Source organism: Oculina patagonica, chromosome 10 (genome assembly GCF_052425735.1).
Source record: "Oculina patagonica isolate OP01 chromosome 10, crgOcupat, whole genome shotgun sequence".
Taxonomy (NCBI): Eukaryota; Metazoa; Cnidaria; class Anthozoa; order Scleractinia; family Oculinidae; genus Oculina; species Oculina patagonica.
Window position 1 is genome coordinate 15,226,720 of NC_135767.1, and position 18,518 is coordinate 15,245,237.

At 38.4% G+C, this 18,518-nt stretch overlaps 2 protein-coding genes across 2 annotated transcripts in view; both read left to right on the forward strand.

The window, feature by feature from the left end:
• The first annotated feature begins 45 nt into the window (after positions 1-45).
• The window catches only part of LOC144628988 (GRIP1-associated protein 1-like), a 53,505-nt gene continuing 35,032 nt past the window's right edge, over positions 46-18,518 (forward strand). Inside the window, 15 exon segments of the mRNA XM_078487126.1 lie at positions 46-116; positions 192-258; positions 4,911-4,972; positions 5,485-5,511; positions 5,926-5,976; positions 6,240-6,296; positions 9,005-9,131; positions 10,494-10,850; positions 10,853-10,978; positions 12,777-12,832; positions 14,413-14,532; positions 14,630-14,677; positions 15,364-15,395; positions 16,048-16,095; positions 17,293-17,338. Coding sequence (XP_078343252.1) covers positions 75-116; positions 192-258; positions 4,911-4,972; positions 5,485-5,511; positions 5,926-5,976; positions 6,240-6,296; positions 9,005-9,131; positions 10,494-10,850; positions 10,853-10,978; positions 12,777-12,832; positions 14,413-14,532; positions 14,630-14,677; positions 15,364-15,395; positions 16,048-16,095; positions 17,293-17,338 — 1,266 coding nt within the window. The 5' untranslated portion in view covers positions 46-74.
• On the forward strand, positions 6,349-7,905 carry LOC144628050 (uncharacterized protein KIAA1958-like). Its single transcript, XM_078486103.1, has one exon. It carries the CDS (start codon positions 6,552-6,554, stop codon positions 7,890-7,892), a length of 1,341 nt encoding a protein of 446 aa, XP_078342229.1. The 5' UTR covers positions 6,349-6,551; the 3' UTR covers positions 7,893-7,905.

The following is an 18,518-nucleotide window of genomic DNA, read 5'->3' on the forward strand; positions in this document are numbered from 1 at the left end:
CAGACGGAAGTCGGCCTCAAAACGAGGCCCATTGAACTGCAGGGGATGCTGGGAGGAAGTGGCCATTTTACAAGATGGCGTCGTCCTTATCAGATGAGGAGTTTTCTCGAATGCAGGTAATTTGGCAAAATGTCAGTGAAACTTTTGATTTTGTTATGACTGTTTTAATATTTGTCTCTTGCTTGCTGCAGACACAGCTGATCGAGCTGCGCACTTCGAATTATGAGTTGGAAGCTAATTGTCAAAGACATAAGGCAGGTCGGTGTGAAATGTTGTCAATATTTTGATTTCAAAGAATTTAATACGCTTGCCTTTTGGGGTTGTTTTACTTCTTAATGATTCTACATCATCATTTAAAATAATTTCTCAGTTTAAGGTAATGAATTTAAGTTTTGCATTCTGAAAAACAACAGTTTATAATTAAAAACATTCAAGCTGTATAGAATGAAAACAAATAATTTTGTAAGATTGTAATGACTAGAAAGTTTATTGGTTTTGGCATAATATCATAAAGCAGTTTTATTTTTAAACGAAATATTTGTGTCTGATATTTTAAATTGCGATTGAAAAAAGGAAGTAATCTTTCTGAGTTAACTTCATATAATTTCGATTTCACTTCTAAACAGTTTGAAGTCTAATAAGTGATAATGCCTGCTTTAAACTATCAATCAGAAAATTGTTTGGCAGAGGGGTCAGCCATCATGATTAATGGTGGCACGGAGATATGAAATGTATCAAGTGCTCAAATCAATAGCTTGAATGAGTAGTACTATTTTAAAAACGAGTGCGAGTGTTTCATCACGATTTCCAAACACGAGAAAACAGATGAAAGCACGAGGCCGCTTCGGGCGAGTGCTTTCATCTGTTTTCTCGTGTTTGGAAATCGTGATGAAACACGATGCATGAGTTTTTGAAATGACTTCTCTAAAGAAACAATACAAAATTATGCAGTGTCGTATTTTTTCCCATTTTTCGTTAAAATGCCTTGTATGTGTGATTTGTTGTATTCAGTCGGCATTCATTGTATTTGTGAGCTTTTGTTTTTAATTATCCAATAGTTTCGCGTTGCACCAAATTTGTATTCTAAAAGCGTTGTGAACTTGAAGGGATTTACATATTGTTTTTGCCATGGCCGAAGGAAGGTTTCGCTCCCCGAAAACAATCGAGGAAGAAGAACTTTGCGTAGAGAGAGCAGTACCGAAGTCTACCAGATATAAAAATAAGTGGGCAATAGGGATTTTTGAGGATTGGCAACGAGTGCGAAGTGTCAATGTTCCAATACTCGAGGTTGGTGGAGTTTTTAAAGAGTATGAATTGCACAAAGTTCAGCCGCTTACGTTAAGCCGCTAAGCCGTTAAGCCGTTAAGTTCAGCCGCTTACGCCGCTTAAGTTTCTCAGAATGTGGATATGGATACTATGCCAGTCTGTTTTGGCGACTTTAAGAAATGTACTGTAAACTTTAATTTCAAATGACTTAGGCTTGTCAGTTTGTAATTTGAAATGTTTTTCCTGGTCATTGTTTATTAAAAATTAATGATTCATGTAAAGCTGTGTTTGAGTAATATATGAATATGCAGATTAAGAACAATTTTTTCACTAGTGATGAAAACGTGATGAAACACTAGTGATGAAAACGTGATGAAACACTAGTGATTTTCAACTGGTGTTTCATTGAGTTTCCAACTCATCCACCTGACCCGAATGGGGCGCTCTGGTTGGCTTTTAACGTCATGAATTATTAATGAGTTTGAGAATATCCAAGCAACAATGTATTATTCTGTTTATTATATAAACCTACTAAATATGATGTTTTTGACGATTTTCCGAAGATTTCCAAAATTTTTCAAAATGTTGTCCGAAGGTCGTATGAATGATTCCGAACATTTTCCGAAAATTTCCGAAGTTTTCTGAAGATTACCGAAGACTGCTGAGGAAGATCCGAAGATGTTTCGACTTAATATTGATAAAATTTGGGTTACTGAGCATTGAAACACGGCAAACTCTGCAAGCTGATTGGTCAAAAACAATATCACACATGTGTAGATATCATTTTTATCCACACATGTGTGATACTTTTTTTCTCGATTTGCCACGACTCGCTATACCACTGCAGTTTATATAATAAAGATTGTTATTACTTGTAAATAACAGATCTAAGATGGGAATAATATGAAATTTCTCTTTGGTCTGATCAGTAGCACAATAAGCATGTACAATTGTGTAACATGCATCAAAAATGCAAAATTTCTACAAATTTCTCCAAAGTCATGTTAACACTTTAATTTGCACAGTAAAACACACTAAGGCCCTAAATAATTATGGTTTGCTTGGTTTAAGCTCTCTAGTCCGCATTTTTAGTCATACCCATAATGCTTTGCGGCCTCGTAATTTTGTAAATATCTAGTAATCTGTCCAAATTCATCTTAACTCTTTATAATTATCACAGCAAATCATCATTACTAGTAAACGATCATCTAATCAATTTGTTTTTGCCAAGTCAGCAATTTTAGTTTTTACCCATAATGCAGTGCGCATCTTACAACTAGTACATTTTACACGCTTTTGGATGACATATTGTGCATTTTGAAATATCCTCATCAAAACAAAACTAACTATCAGTTAGTGTCCATCAAATAACTGAAATAACTGAAATAATTGAAATAATTGAGCACGTGTTTTCGAAATAATTGAGCACCTGTTTTCGAGGCCACGGCTTTTTGTTGCTTTCTTTCCACGGCTTTCTGTATTAGCTCCTTTCTGTTTTTTTCGTAGTGGGCTTTTTTGATAGCTTTTTTCTTCTCCTTTTGTTCTTCTCTCCACCTTCTCATTAATTCTGCTTTATTCTCACGCTCCATTGAAAACCGTCTCGCGTAAACTCGCCTTGCGTAGTGAACGTGACCCAAGGGACATTGCTTTGAAAAACACGTGTTTTCTGCACGTGTCACGGCTATTTTCGGAGTTATTACATAACAAAAAGCTTCCAGAACCTTTTCGGGAGGTTACCAAGGCCCCATGTTGTTGTTTCCACGAAGGAATCGTTTGAAATCATGGCGAAGTTTTCACGCTTTTTCGCTGCCTTTCGGTCCTTTCGCGCGAGAAAATCCTACATGTGATATGAAACTCATGAAGAAGCGTTTCATAAGGCTTGGGATTTCGAAAAACTCTTCTTGTGAGCTACCTACTTTATATTTTAACGTGGAAATGCTCGTGAACATTCGTTTTGAGATGAGAATCAAATGTGGCGGCAATCTGAAGGTTTTGGATGTATTCTGGGCATTTGGGAAGACTTTGACTTTGTGTGATGTTTTGAATGGCACATCAAAACATGGAGCGTTTCACACGGCTTGGGATTCAGACTTTTTCTTACTGCGTTGGAGCGAATGGCCCTAGACTGTTCATATTTTCAGGAAAGAGTCCTTAGAAAGTGAGAATGCCGTCTGGGTTACTATTTTTATTGATCACCTTATTTTGTAAGTTGTCTAGGAACCGAAATTCCAACTGTAGAAGCTGAGAACAGTATCGTGACGCCATAACTATGAGGTACCTTTTTAGAATTTTAACCATACAGATTCTAGTTTTAGAAAATTTTACTTATTAGGTTGAAAGTATGTTTGGTCTTTGTAATTATAAGATTTTTTTCAAAACAGAAATGCGCATTTTGATATAGATATTCATTATCAAACAACGTTCCATCTGTGTACATGTTACGCGTGACGGCCATATTTTTAATCAATTTTGTAAAACAAAAATTTCGTAAAAAATAAGAGTGCAGTGAATATTCACGAACCTTTGCGTATTTATTGACAAACATGTTACCTTTATTGGTGTGAAACCTTACAAACGTACCACTCATAATAAAGAAGATATTTGGGAAGACGTTTGTGTCACTCTGATTGTTCACGTGTATTGTGCTACTGATCTCTATTAAAAATGAAAATGTGGCCTGCCATACATACTGTACTTGTCCAAATTTTAAGAATTGACATGTGAAAATAATTTTTGTGAATTACCGTTAAACTTGTCGCCAATAGATGGGCTTAGGGAAGGTGCCCAAAGGATGGTGGTGCCAAGCGAGATATGAGCCTAGAGCAGGGCATGCAGGTTTCCATGGCAACTCTGAGAGCAGCATCCACCAGGCACCATCACTCTGATAAAAACAGTAGAGATTCTTACCAGCCCATGTACTTACCACATCCACCAATTAGCTAGGGAGGGGGCTTGTGGAGAAAAGTGCACAACACAAAGCTTGAACACACTGTATGTCATCACACAGTTAAAACACCAGACATAAAAGCCCTGCAAAACCTGTATGTGGCTCCAAGTACATGGCTGCCGCAACACCATCGCTGACTAGCATTGGCTTGATTTTTACTTGGCCTGAATTTTTTAGCCACACGACAACGCCATAACTGAGAAAATTCTTGCCCATTGGTCAAAAGTTATGACCAGTATGATAGTATAGACCATGAAAGTGACATAACCTGTAACACAATGCATGGCAAATTTAGGACAATGTTCATGAGATATTGACATGGCTTTTCCAAAAGATTACCAAGTAAACTATAAAAAGGCAGCTTGAACATTAAGGAAAAATGTGTCCAGAACTCTGCAGTGAAACCACTCACCTAACAGCTCGAGGTTCCACTTGAGTTGTGAACATTTTATGACGTCATTTCTAAAGTCTATAAAAGTGTAGACCTTGGAAAAATGTGACTGATTTGTTAAGTAGATGCAACTTTGATACAGCCAAATTTAATGTTAGTCTACATATCAGATAAGTGATGCCAAATCTTGTTTTCTTGTGAGATCTAAAGTTATAGTGATTGAGACTTTGGTCCTAGTCAGACGAAGACAAGAGTTTTAAGAAATATGAAAAGTCACTAAGTTATAATTCCATTTCATTTTAATAGAACTTGAACAGCTTCAAGAAAAATATGCTAATCAGGATAAAGAGTTACAGAAGGCAAACAAGGTATTATCCCAAGTCTCTTCTTTTGTCAAAGGTTCTAGCATTGATACTAAAATTCTTGTTAAACTCGTCAACAATAGATGAGCTTGGGGAAGGTGCCTGTCCAGAAAGATAGTGGAGCCTTAAGCACAAGAGCCGTGCGCGTAGGCTAACCATGACAACCCTTTTAAATAGCGTCAACTAACAGGCACCGTCACACTGAAAAATAGTGGAACCATGATACTTACCTCATACTTACCAGAGAGGGAGGGAGAGCAGGGAGTGAAGTTGTCAAGCACAGTTGAAACGGCAGAAGTGCACATGAGAATGAGCTGACCTCAAAAGTTGAGCTGTAAAACCAGTCGTGACCTCTGGCAGACCCCCAACCACTGCACATGTCCTCAACAGAGGAAGGCTGCTGACCCGCAATGTTTATACATATAAAATTGTTTAATATTTTCCTGTCTATGGTGAATTCTTAATTTTGTTTTTGTAATATATTTTAATTCTAACATTTTGTTTGTCTATCTTTCCAGATTATAAACAAAAGCAAAAATAGAAAGGTATGTATCCCTTGTAAAATATTTTCATTATTAACTGGCAAAGTATTTATCAAATAAAGATAAAATTTAATTTACTTTGTGAAATAATAATAACCTGTTTACTAGTCCAGGGCTGCAAATAACAGTCGGTCATCAGACATTGGCCAACCAAAATTTGCTTATGTCCAACGGAATTCCAAGTGTGGTCGGACATGATGTCCAGATAATTTTTTGATCGTAAATCATTTTACAGCAAAATTATGATGAATAAGAATTTGAATGACCACAATTTTGTTTTGTCCGACCAAGATAGTGCAGCCCTGCTAGTCAAAGGTAAATTTTCATGGGTACCCTGCACAGTCCCCTTGACTTACACTGCCATGATTTGTAATCATTTACAAAAGAAGCTAATGTGCAGATTATTTTTCGATGCAGGAATATGCTGTTCTCTTGGAAGAAAATGAAAATTTGCAGAGACAATTTCAGGTAACTCTATAAATTGTATATAATATTTGAAGACCTGTGAAGCAACAAAGCAATGTATAAAGAAAGACTGTAAGACTGTAACAAACCATCAGGCTGCAGCAGAGGCTTAATTTTGTTTCTGTGCCGTGCCGTGCCGTGTCATGCTGTGCCGTGCCGTGCCTCTCCCCTTCCCTCCAATTCGCTCCCTCGCTTCCCTTCTTCTCGCCTCCCCTCCTTCTCTTTTTCTTCCCTTCCTTTATTTAATAAAAAATCTTTATTTTTAGGCACAAGAGGAAAATTTCAAATTACAAAACCAAACTCTACTTGAGGAAATAAATAAGGTAATGTGAAACCCATCCTTAATAAGTAGCTAATTGTGTATTAAACTTTATATCATAGATACTGAGATTTCCTCACGAAAAAAAGATTACGTAAAAATCATACTTAAAATGCATTAGCCAATAGGAAACGCGAACAATGAAAACTCACTAGTGAAAAAACGTCGTTCGTCCAATCACAAACGCGAACGACGGAAACTCACTAGTGAACAACATCGCATCGCGATTTCGATTGTCGTCCATTTTCGTCTCAGCGACATGGCGGAGGCAACTGCTCCAAGGTTTGTGTCTTTAGACGACACAATTGAGTCGTTTATTGAAGAGCATGAAAATCCCAACACGGTGAAAAAAACAAAACGAGACGTTGCTTTGTTGACAGTGTTCCTTCAAACCAAAGGAGAAACACGCGAGGTAGCAGAAATTCCTCCTGTTGAGTTGAATGAACTTCTCAGCGAGTTCATATTAAGCGTCCGCACAAAGGAAGGGCAAGAATATGAGCCTTCGTCGCTTCGAGGGATGGTAGCGAGTATTGAAAGGCATCTTAAAAGAAAGTCCTATCCAGTGAGCATCATCAATGACCTAGCATTTGAAAAGTTAAGAAAAACACTCCAGTCTAAACAAAAGCAGCTCAAGAAACAGGGAAGAGGAAACAAGCCTAATGCATCGGTGGCTCTAACAGAAGATGAAATAAAACTTCTCTTCGACAAAGGCCTCCTCGGTGTTTCAAGTCCTGAAGCCATTTTAAACACCCTGTGGCTGAACAACAGCCTCCATTTTGGGCTTCGAGGAGTAAAAGAGCACCACGACATGCGCTGGGGCGATGTAAAGTTGTGCAAAACAGACCAGGGTGTTGAATACTTGGAGTTCAACGAGCGCCAAACGAAAACAAGAACTGGCGCCGACCACCGCGATGTGAGACCCTTCGCACCAAAAATGTTTTCAACTGATGGTAGCGAAAAAGATCCGGTAGCAGTTTACAAACGTTTTGTTCAGAAAAGACCGGAGAAAATGAAAGATCCTGACGCTCCGTTTTACATTGCAGTTAACAACGTGTCGATGAAATCCAAATCTGCGAATTCTGAAAAGTGCTGGTTCAAATGCAACGCGGTCGGCACCAACAAACTCGGGGGTCTTATGAAAGAAATGTCAAAGAAAGCGGGTCTTCAGAACGATAAACTCCGCAATCACAGTGCTAGGAAAACCATGATTCAAACCCTCAGTGAAAATAATGTGCCACCGACACAAATCGCACAGCTCTCCGGCCACAAAAACCTGAAAAGTATTGAAAACTACAGTCACCTCAGCACAAAACAACAAATGCATATGTCAAATGTACTGGCAAACATTTCTAGTGAGTGTTCAAGCATCACTCCATTCACTCCGACTGTAACTCCGTCAACTTCAGCTGCATTTTCACCAGAAGGAGCCTGTCGCTACCCTGGTCAACAGTCAATGGCTTTATTCTCGGGTGCAGTCATTCATGGAGGACAGTTTTCTGTGACCATCAACACTGTAAATCAATCGCCACCGCTTCCTCCTCCCTCGGAAAAGCGACAATGGAAAAGGATCAGAGTCTCTAGTGATTCAGATGATGACTAAGACACTGCAGGCTTTTGCATATACCGTAGTTTTCTTGACTTTGTTGTATTATAAGCTTACTGATTTGGTAAAAGTTCGTTGCGTTGTCGTTGTGTTATTCAGCGTTTACCGCTGTGTTATAATATCTGATTTACAAAACATTAAATTTGAACTTATAAGCCTCAGTCAGGTTTTCAAGAGTAAAATGTTTATAAAAGTTGTGAAAGTATAAACTGACGTTTTATTCCGTGTGTTACTTCATTAAATATTTGATTTTGAAAGATAAAGTGATGTTTTAGTTATTCTAGTTTTACACGCAGACATTGCAGTTGAATGGGTTCCCTAAACGCGCGTAAGATTAACAAAATTTCGCTTTTCAAAAATCTCAGTATCAATAAAATAAACAAACTACACCATGGAAAATGCTTTGTACGATTTTTTATTCACTCGTTGATTTGTATCAGAAAACTCACTCGTTCGCTACGCTCACTCGTTCGTTTTCTGATACTACTCAACTCGTGAATAAAAATCGTACGCGCGCATTTTCCATGGAGTAATCTCTATGTATTTTGTCAGAGGATTAGTGGGTTGGTTGGTGGGTCAGTAAGTCTGTGGGTCAGTGGATGGATGGGTTGGTGGATCAGTGGGTCAGTCAGCATGTTGGTCTTTCAGTAGAGAGCCAGTCCATCAGGTAGCCGGTTCATCTGTCTATCTGTCTGTCAACCCTCCAAGTTTATTTTTTTTCCTTAGTGGCCATTTGGCCATCGACTGCTCAAGTTAGGTCACCAGTGAAAAATTTTAGTCACTAATTTAAGCTCACACTTTTAAGCCTTCTTCTCAATTTTAGTGACCAGGCTGGCAACTTCGGTTCCAATTTAGTCACCAGCTCCAAAATTTTAGTTGCCATGGCGACTGAAATGGTCTTAACTTGGAGGGTTGCTGTCAGCCTGTCCCTCTGTCAGTCAATCACTTGTCATCAATCAGTCATGTCATTTAGTTGAATTTTATGAGGCATATATTAAATATATAGACTTGAAACTGATTCACAGAATAACTAAACAAACGTGACATCAATGTAAAATTAACTTAATTAAAATTATATGCCAATCACTGTACTTATGTTTTTTAAATAGTTAAATGATGACAATGAAACTCTTCAGAAGCAAGTAACAGCAAAAGAAGGTGGCCATGACTTAGGAGCTGATACAGAAATAAGAAGACTTAGAGCTGAAAATGCTGCTCTTCAAAAAAGTTTAACAAGTAAGAATACTGCAGTGATCTAATATGCTATTTTGTTTAAGGAATTATAAGTTGACGAGTTTATTTTAGTAATGGGTTGAGCTCTGTTATTTTTATGTTTTTGGCCTTAATGGGCCCTTTGCCGCTAATAGTCACATGGTACAAAGTAAAACTTGCTGGAGGGGAAGTTACTTGCTGGGACATCCAAAACAAAGCGACTTCAACCAGTCATGCTTGACTTTCTTTTGTTTTAAATGTCCCAGAGCGTAGTCATTCCCGTACCTCGAGTCTTCCTTGTTCCGTACTCTGCAACCTTGATGAAACTAGCAACTCTCAAAAGTTATGATGCACAATCGAATCTGATTGGCTTGAAAAACAATAAAGACGGCCAGAAGTAAAGCACAAAAAGGTTTGTTGGTCAGGCTTTTGAAGCCTAGGCATGCGCAATTCATCTGGAAGTCCAATAAATTCAGACTTGAAATCAGAACTTTCTAGGAACACTCATTTCTCGACCGTTGGTCAAGAGAAATGCGGCCCTGTCAGGGATGTCGCTAAGGGCCGGCTGCTGGCTAATTTAACCGGCTGAAATAGAACTTAAATCCGGCTGAAATTTCACATGAAAACAAAGACTTAGTAAAGTTTTAGAGCTGCTAAGGCCAGAAAAGCCAGCTGGGCTTGTTGATGAGCTGGCTTAGTGTTTTCTTAGCTACATCTCTGCCCTGGGTACCTTATCGTTACTTATTTTCGCGGGACTTAATATTCGCGATTTTCGCGATTTTCAAAAAATCGCGAAATGAAAGACCCGCGAAAAAAGGTTCTCGCGAAAAATAATGACGCGAACTTTAATACCCTATTATATAATGCATTATGATTTATCGACGTTGCCGTCAGTTTACTACATAAATTATCTTGGTATAGTCGTCAAACTAGCTCTACTTTGTTACAAAAGAACATGTCAAACTGTTTTAAGTTTTGTTTTGTTTTATGGTTTTGTTCAGTGTCATTGGAAACCATTGCTAGTGGAAAATTTAAATCAGTTGTGCCAAGAGAGGATGTGCCAATTTTATGACTTACTGTTTGTTAATGCAGACCAGTATTTTGACAATCTTCGCGAAATTAAGTTCCTCTAAACACATTTTTTTGACCACATCGCGAAATTTAAGTCCCGCGAAATATGCCAGTTCCATTTTCGCGAAATTAAGTTCCCACGAAAATAAGTAACAATAAGGTACGAGGATGGAGCATTCATGTACAGTAGCTTGCCCTCCAGTATGGCGGATTTTTGTACCATGTGTCTGTATGCTGCAACAGGCCTATTACCTTTCCCTCCATTTACCTCACTTACATGCTGTACATTGTACTTCTGCTTTTGGAAAATTTTAGGTTCTCAACAGAGGCACGAGGAAGAACTATTACATTTGCAAGAGAAACTTCAGTCTTTGTCTGAAGACCCTGATGACAGCTGTCAATCAGAGTTACAAAATGACAGGACACCCAGTAGTGCAGATTCTTCCGAAAATGGAGAAAAACAGGAAACTGAGAATGGACAGACACTCGACATAGGCGGACACTCGGAAACATCCAAGGAGAAACTCCATGAAATTTTGAACAGGGAGCTGTCAATGTTTTGTGAGAAAATGTGCAGCAGCAGTACTGGCGATGTTTCTAAGGAGCAAGAAACAAACGCGAGACATGAAGTGGCAGAAGGCTACGAAGAAAATGCGAAATCTGATGATGATACTGGGAATCTGGATTGTGCACATCTAATGTTAACCACAAGTCAGGCAATGAAACATTTGTAGAAGAAATAGACAATTTGAAAAGAAAACTCGCTGATGATTTAGTTACACTTCTTTCGTCAAATGAAGGTAAGATTTTATTCCTAGATTCAGTTCCTTTCCAGAAATGATGAATGTTTAACATCTTCTTACCATAGTAAATAATAAAGATGGTAAATTTTACCATATTAAGTATAATCTCAGCAGATAGTTGTTGGGAATAAAAGAAGTCATCAGGGGTTTCAAAATGTTTTAAAGTAGCTGTCAGCAACTGGAAGAGTAGGTGGCTGTGACAATACCAAGCTTGTTTGTCCCAAGCTGATTGCTATGACTATAGAGTAACCAGCGATATATAATCAAGTAGACAGTAGAACTGAGGAGAATGTGCTGCCTTTGTAATTACATCTGCAAATGGTTAGACATTCTAGTCTTCTCGGATAAGGACGATAAACCGTAGGCCCCATCTCCTGCATCTTCAGTGTTATAATCAGCAGGGGACGTTAAAGAACCCACACACTCATCGCAAAGAGTAGGGCATGAAGTTCCCGGTGTTGTGGTCTGTTCTATTCCATGGGTTGGGTGGTGAGGTGAGATCATACACATGGACGGAAAGCGGCTGCCATAGGCGCCTTATATGCTGATGTCCGGTCTCATCCCATAGATTTAAATTGTGAAGCACATTGATCATGAGCTTTGTAAATGCGCTATATAAGCACCCATATCATCATCATATCATCACTCCAGCGGTAGCTGGCTTGTTTTGAAAACGCTGGTCACCAACTTGAGGAGGTTTTGTCTTGATGAACCATGACTGTGCGCACACATTAGAAACTGCTGCAGTGTACATGCATGTAGGTACTGTTGGGCTCACATTTTTTTCCCAAGTTCACTTCAGGTGATACAGTGAAATCCCAATTTCTTGAACGCTCGATTTCTCAAAGCTCTCAACAACTCAAAACAAAAGTAAATTCCCTTTGGATTGCTTTTATTTTAATTACTCTGTTGAACCCTGCAGTTTTGCCCTCAATTTCTAAAACCCTCATTTTTTTAAAACTCCTGATTACTCGAACAAAAGCTCTTTTCCTTTGAATCTTTTTCACTCAGTCAAACCCTGCAATTTTATCTCTGATTTCTTGAACCCTCAGTTTCTCAAATCTCCTGACAACTCGAACCAAAAGCCATTTCCCTTGGACTTGCTTAATTGTTTGTTCACTGAGTCGAATCCTGCAATTTTACCCCCGATTTCTCGAATCCCCCGATAGCTTAAACCAATTTTTGTTTCCCTTGGAGGCTCGAGAAATCAGGGATTCCACTTTTTTTTTTCTTGAATTTAAAAAAATAATCAACTACAATAAATGCCGAAGTTCCACTTGCTAGGCAGGCATAATTGACTTAGAAAATAAATTTAAACTTACAAGATCCGTGGCTTCTTTTGCTTGCATGTAAGTAGTAACCCCCAATCGTTGGATGCTGTCCTTCAGTAGCATTTTAGATAAAAATAATAAAAGTTCATCTGAGGCCTTTAACTACTATTTTTCTATAAAACAGTAGTTTAAGGCGAAAGCTTGGATTTCAAACTATTTTAACATTATTTTATAGAAAAACAGTAGTTTAAGGCCTCAGTTGAACTTTTATTATTAGTAACCCCCAAGCCTACTTATCAATTAAAATCTATATTTGAAATTGGACAGAAAAGGTGACAAAAGTTCAATATACTTACAGTACATTTGGAGAAGCCCCATCGCTTTGTTTCATCCAGCTTATCGCTAGAATTTGGTTACAATTGTCTGTTACAAACACTTCACTATAGGGAAGGCTCCGGCAAAAAGATTTGAGTAATCTTAAGAAAACGTTACTAAATGAATAATTGTATTGCGTTCGCTGATAGATTTGTTGAACAGAACAGCGCTAGTTCGGAGTCCAGCAAGAGAACGTCGTCAAGAGGTCAGTCCTTAAATGTAATTTGTTCTTAACTTACTCTAATTTTGTGTGGTACGGCATGTAAGTTTTTGTCTGTGGCTGTGACTGTTCCATACTTTATGCACTGCTTTATTTCGTCCTTGTACACTTTCGGATATAACATTATCGATGCTAATTTCTGTTGAAGAAAACACAGTAATCATCAAGCTCATTGCTTTATCTGCTGCGGTTTACGGTCGGTTACCTTATTCTCGAAACTGAATGCGAGCTTTCTAGTTTGTTCAGTCGTGCACGGTAGAATCCACCTGATGCAGTTAAGGGACTGTGTCACGGATTTTAGCCAAATTTAGGCATTGAAAATGAGAATCAGATTCGGCAAAATAAAAAGATAACTTCTTAAAACAGTGAAGGAACATTTCAATAACAGCAAATACAAAAGAAGGTACGTATGGCCAAAAGTGGCGAAGATTGATGCGGATTGCGATATGGGTTTTTGAAATTTTGTTGGGCTGAACAGTTTTCAAAGTTAATCTCGTTTGCTTGTAAACTGTTTGTAACTTTGAATTATAACGCCCGGGAGACACATTTGGTTGCAATGAAGCTGTGGTTTTGTCATTTAGATCCAGAGAAGTAATTTCATTTCAAAAAGTAGGTTTCATAGCGTGTTTTCGGCAAAACTTTATAAAATAAACTTAACTCAGCCGTGATACAGTCCCTTTTAAGAGACGTACGCAAGACCGTAGCTAGAAACAGGCGAACCGAGACACTTTCCTCGGTAAAATTCTTGACTTTATTATTTTTGTTCATTTTCCTATAAAAGGCCATGCATTACCAGCAAGTAAGTAAATATAAAAGAAGTGTTTCTTTTACCGATATTGCCTAAAAATGGCAATTCTGGGGCTTCTAGAATTCGAAATTTAACCCCCTAGAGGCTTGCGCCTTCGGCGCTTTGCAATTGCCTCACCTGTCAGAAAAGTGTAGCTACGGGCCTGGTTCGTCCAATATTCTTTGCAAATATATCCACAGTTGTGCAACATCAATGAAAATAGTCAGTAGGATATGACTCGCCAGTGCAAACTTAGGTGAGAAGTGTTCTCCATTCTTTTGTCGACTGAGCTTGAGAATGAGTTTGTCCTCTGCAGTTAACGGAAATGCCTCCCATGCAAGGTCATAACAAGATTTGATTGACGGAAGCCTAACGCCATCTACTCGTACATATGAGTTTTGATTCAAAGATTCGCGTATCATACTGAAATTGAACTAATGCTTTTAGATTTCAAAACAGTTGGTTCTCTTCCAAAATTGTTTCTCTGGAGGCGCGAACTGGGTGCGCCGAAAGGGGGATTATCGTGTTGTTGTTGAGAAGAATGGGAACTTCCCGTTTCTGTGAAAACCGGTAATTTAAAGGAATTTGAATGTATGGAATGCGGACAGGTTATTTTGTAGCGTCTCTGATCTCCACAGTCTCATTCCCTCACTTTTTTAAAATTTGCTCCGGATCTCCCGTTTGAAAACCGCGTGAGTTCGCAAAAAATACGACAATTTTGCAGTTTATAATAAACGCATTTGAAATTCATTTCAATCTGTACATGATTGAATTCTAGGTCGAAACAAGAAGTGTTGCTCTTGAGAAACAAGTTAAGGAAATGGCAGGGCTTCAACTACAACTTGACACTGAGAGAGAAGAGAAACGACTACTACAAGAACAACTACAAGAGGCAGAGGTTGGTACAAGAAAGTCCCTCGTCTCATCTCATCTCATTATTTTTCAAGAGTGACAACATTTTATAAGATAGTCATGTATCTAACTGTTCCTTGTAGACGTCAAGCAAACAAGAAATTACAAAGCTGGAGCAAGAACTGTCTAAAGTAAGTGAAGAGCGTCTGAAATGCTTGGTCAACATGATTTGCGCGTATTTGTTTGTATTTAATTTCTCTGTAATGCTTGAATGCATGTATGTTGTCAAGATGTGTACCTTTACATCTGTGAAAGAATACAAGTTTTTCCATCCTCACAAGTCCGGCAATCGTTTCCGGATCCTTTGCGTCTGTCCACACGAGAACGGCAAATGAAATTATAAACCCTTCAATATCTAATCAAACGAGGAGGTCTTGGTGCGAGATTGACATTAAAACCCTGCATTGAGCATGCGTACATGTACGTTTACAAAAAACAGAGATCTGTATACGACTTTATCCAATCTTGAGAGCTTAACCCTATATACGATATAAAGATATGTTTACGGTGATCTTTTATGTTTGTAAATGTGTAGACGAAAAACCTAGTTAATGTATTAAAACAAACAAACAAAATCAAAAATACGTGTTTACAGATGCAAACTTGTACATTATGCTATTGACCAAGCGCAAGGGAGGGCCGTAGTGGCATACCAGCCCTTGGTCTTTGCATGCAGTACGGGTCAAACACAGCATCGTCTAGCGTTTTTTACAAATCAAAGTTTTTGATGAAAAGTTGACAGTGAGCGCCAAAAAAAGGGAGCACTTACCTCTAAATTGCAATACGTGGCTCAAAAAACGTCTCTTTCTTTCCACAGCTTACAGAGAAAGTCAAGCGAAAGCAGGAAAGGTAATATTGACATCCTGATCTACAACGTACGGTTTAACAGTTCCGTGCATTTTTCTTCAATCTAACGAAAGTTTGGAATCACTAATTGACAAGAAAACAAAAGTTTTTTACCCATCAGTGAAAAGTGGATCCCACAAAGTCAAAATAATAACATAGTAATCAATATATACAAGGGTTATTTGTAAGAACATTTTATCATCTGGGTACACGTATCTGTCGAGACACTTGTCGTTATTTTTTTCTGACGTATTTGAGGTTATAAAGGGTACGCTGCCTTTCTTTGCTACATCTCCCCCTCCTCAATGTTGTTTTCAACCATGAATCGTGCCTCCAGAATAGAAGCAACCTTCTAAAACAACATCCGGCTGAAATTTCACATGAAAACAAAGACTTCTAGGTGAGCTTTTAGAGCTGCCAAGGCCAGAAAAGCCAGCTGGACTTGTTGATGAGCCGGCTTAAGCTTAGTGTTTTTCTTAGCTAAATTCCTGGGGTGAATGGTAAAATTTGAATGTTTTAGTTGTGGCATTCAATAATTCGCGTTATTCTTAACCTAGTTTTGTCCAGAATTGCAGGTCGTGTTAAAATCCACAAAATTTCTAAGCTCTTTTTTATTGTATTGTTTTTTTTTTCCCTATTTAATATCTTCTCATAGTTATCTACAGCTTCAAGAGGAGAAGGAGAAACTCTACTCAGAAAACAAGTAAGAACAACATCTGTTTTCTCATTACAGTATCAGTATATTTTCAATTGGGAGGCGCGGTGGCCTAATGGTTAGCGCGCTCGGCTCCGAGTCGAACGGCCCGGGTTCGAGACCTGGCCGGGGCGCTGCGTTGTGTTCTTGGGCAAGACACTTTACTCTCACAGTGCCTCTCTCCACCCAGGTGTATAAATGGGTACCGGCGAACTTACTGCTGGGGGGTAACCCTGCGATGGACTAGCATCCCATCCAGGGGGGGAGTAGCAATACTCTCAGTCGCTTAATGCTACAGAAACCGGGATAAGCTCCGGCTGTATGGGCCACTTAGGCTCGGACACAGACTATATTTTCAATTGGACTCATGATTTGAAGTCTACTCAATGTTTTCTAAATCAGAGTGCCTAGCCGTTTGTCGATCGTTCGAAGCGTTAAAAAGTATTCGCTACTTCTGTAATCATTATAAAATACTCGAAAATTTGCTTAAATCTCCAAAGTTGCGTGTATTAAAATTTGTCGAAAATTTTACCACAGTTTTGTGTCAAACTCTTTCCACGTGAATTTTAAAGTACTGTGATTTTTTTTGCGTAGATTTTTACTGCTGTGCAGTGCTTTATTAGGGAGGCTTTATTAGGAGGGGAGATACTGACGCACACGCTTTAATTTTTACGATTTTGGAAAAGCTATATTATTTTACAATTTTGCGTAACAGTTTACATTAGACCTAACGATCGCGTCTTTAGAGATTAATCATTTCTTTTTGCAACCCTCCAAGTTTATTTTTTTCCTTAGTGGCCATTTGGCCACCAACTACTCAAGTTTTGGTCGCCAGTGAAACACTTTAGTCACCAAATTAAGCTGATGCTTTCAGTCATTCCTCTCAATTTTAGTCGCCAGGCTGGCGACCTTGGTGCAAATTTAGTTGCCAGCTCCAAAATTTTAGTCGCCATGGCGACTAAAATGGTCTTAACTTGGGGGGTTGTTTTGTTAAGATAATTAGCCACACTCTAGCCTTGTTTCGTGACACAAAATTTTCGTTTTTAAAGTAACGAATTACGCGAAAATTCGAAAACGCAAAAATCTCATGAAATGAAGCAATTATAATAGCCAGTGGACTGAAGGGTTATAGTAAACGGGTATTTTAGCGAATCAAAATAATTCGATACAAGTGAAGTTTAATTGTTCGTATCTTTCTTATTTAAGGAAGTCTCTGGAAGAGTTGAAAATTACTAAGCAGCATGAAATTGAGGTAAATAACGTAAAGTTGATTACTTTTACGGTTATTTCTTGTACATATGTAGAGCATTCCTGTTGAGTGTTGAAAGTAATCCGGAGTTGCTTTGGTTTTGCTTTAGTACGCCCTGTGATTCGTTAAAAAAATTGCGCGCCTCTTTCTTGGCCAATCAGAAGTAAAACCAAAACCATTCGTGACTCGCTCACACGCGTTTTCCCGCGCTATATGCCATCTACATGTATTTACTTTGAGTTTAGATTGGTTCACTGGATCTTCTGTGCATTTTTTTGATTGGCCAAAGTGACTACAGGTGTACTTTGGTTTTGGTTTCACGTCACTCAAACGAAAACCACTCTATCATGATGCTGTGGTTTAAATTTGGCTTATGTCCGAAATTTTATTCTCCTTCAATGGTTTCTGATAATGCCATGAGACGAAGAAAAAAATATATTCAAAAATTCCAATCGAAAATGCATGTACAGTAGAAACCTGGTAACTCGAACTCTGAAGGGAAACGAAAAACAGTTCGAGTTAGCGGGGTTTCGAGTTATCGGGGTCGATTGAATATTTTATTTGCTTTGCTAATAATTAATAGTTTACTGATTTTTCAGCACTTCAGTATACAGTACAGTGTAAATTAAACTTATCTCGTCCGAAACTGCAACACGATTATGCATTCTTATGATTATATTGGGAAATGACCGTGAAATGCGTGAAATGTCCGTTGCACTAATTAAAATCACGTTGCTGTTGTGTTAGTTTTCGCGTTGAAATCGATTATACGACAAGAAGAGCTATTGGGAAACTCAGCCGTGGACATCCATAACGAGTTTCAAAAACCAGAATTCGAGTTATCGGGGTAAATTTGACCCAAATCATTTTTGTTCGAGGGAAACGAAATTTAGTTCGAGTCAGGGGGGGATTTCGAGTTATCCGAGTTCGAGTTAACCGAGTAAAATTGACTGAAAATTGCAGTCAAATCTAAGGGAAATGGGACTAAGTTTGAGTTAGCGGGGAGTTCGAGTTATCCGAGTTCGAGTTACTGGGGTTCTACTGTAGTTTACAGTTATGCCATAGTTTAGTTTTTCAAGAAACAGAGGATATTACATGGTTGCGCAGAGATATGAAATTTATCTTCGAGTGTTCAAATCGATATCTCACGAGTGAGTGCAGCGAACCAGTGGGATATCGATTT

Coding starts and splice junctions, on each gene's coding strand:
- LOC144628050 (XM_078486103.1), top strand. CDS start 6,552: ATGGCGGAGGCAACTGCTCCAAGGTTTGTGTCTTTAGACGACACAATT.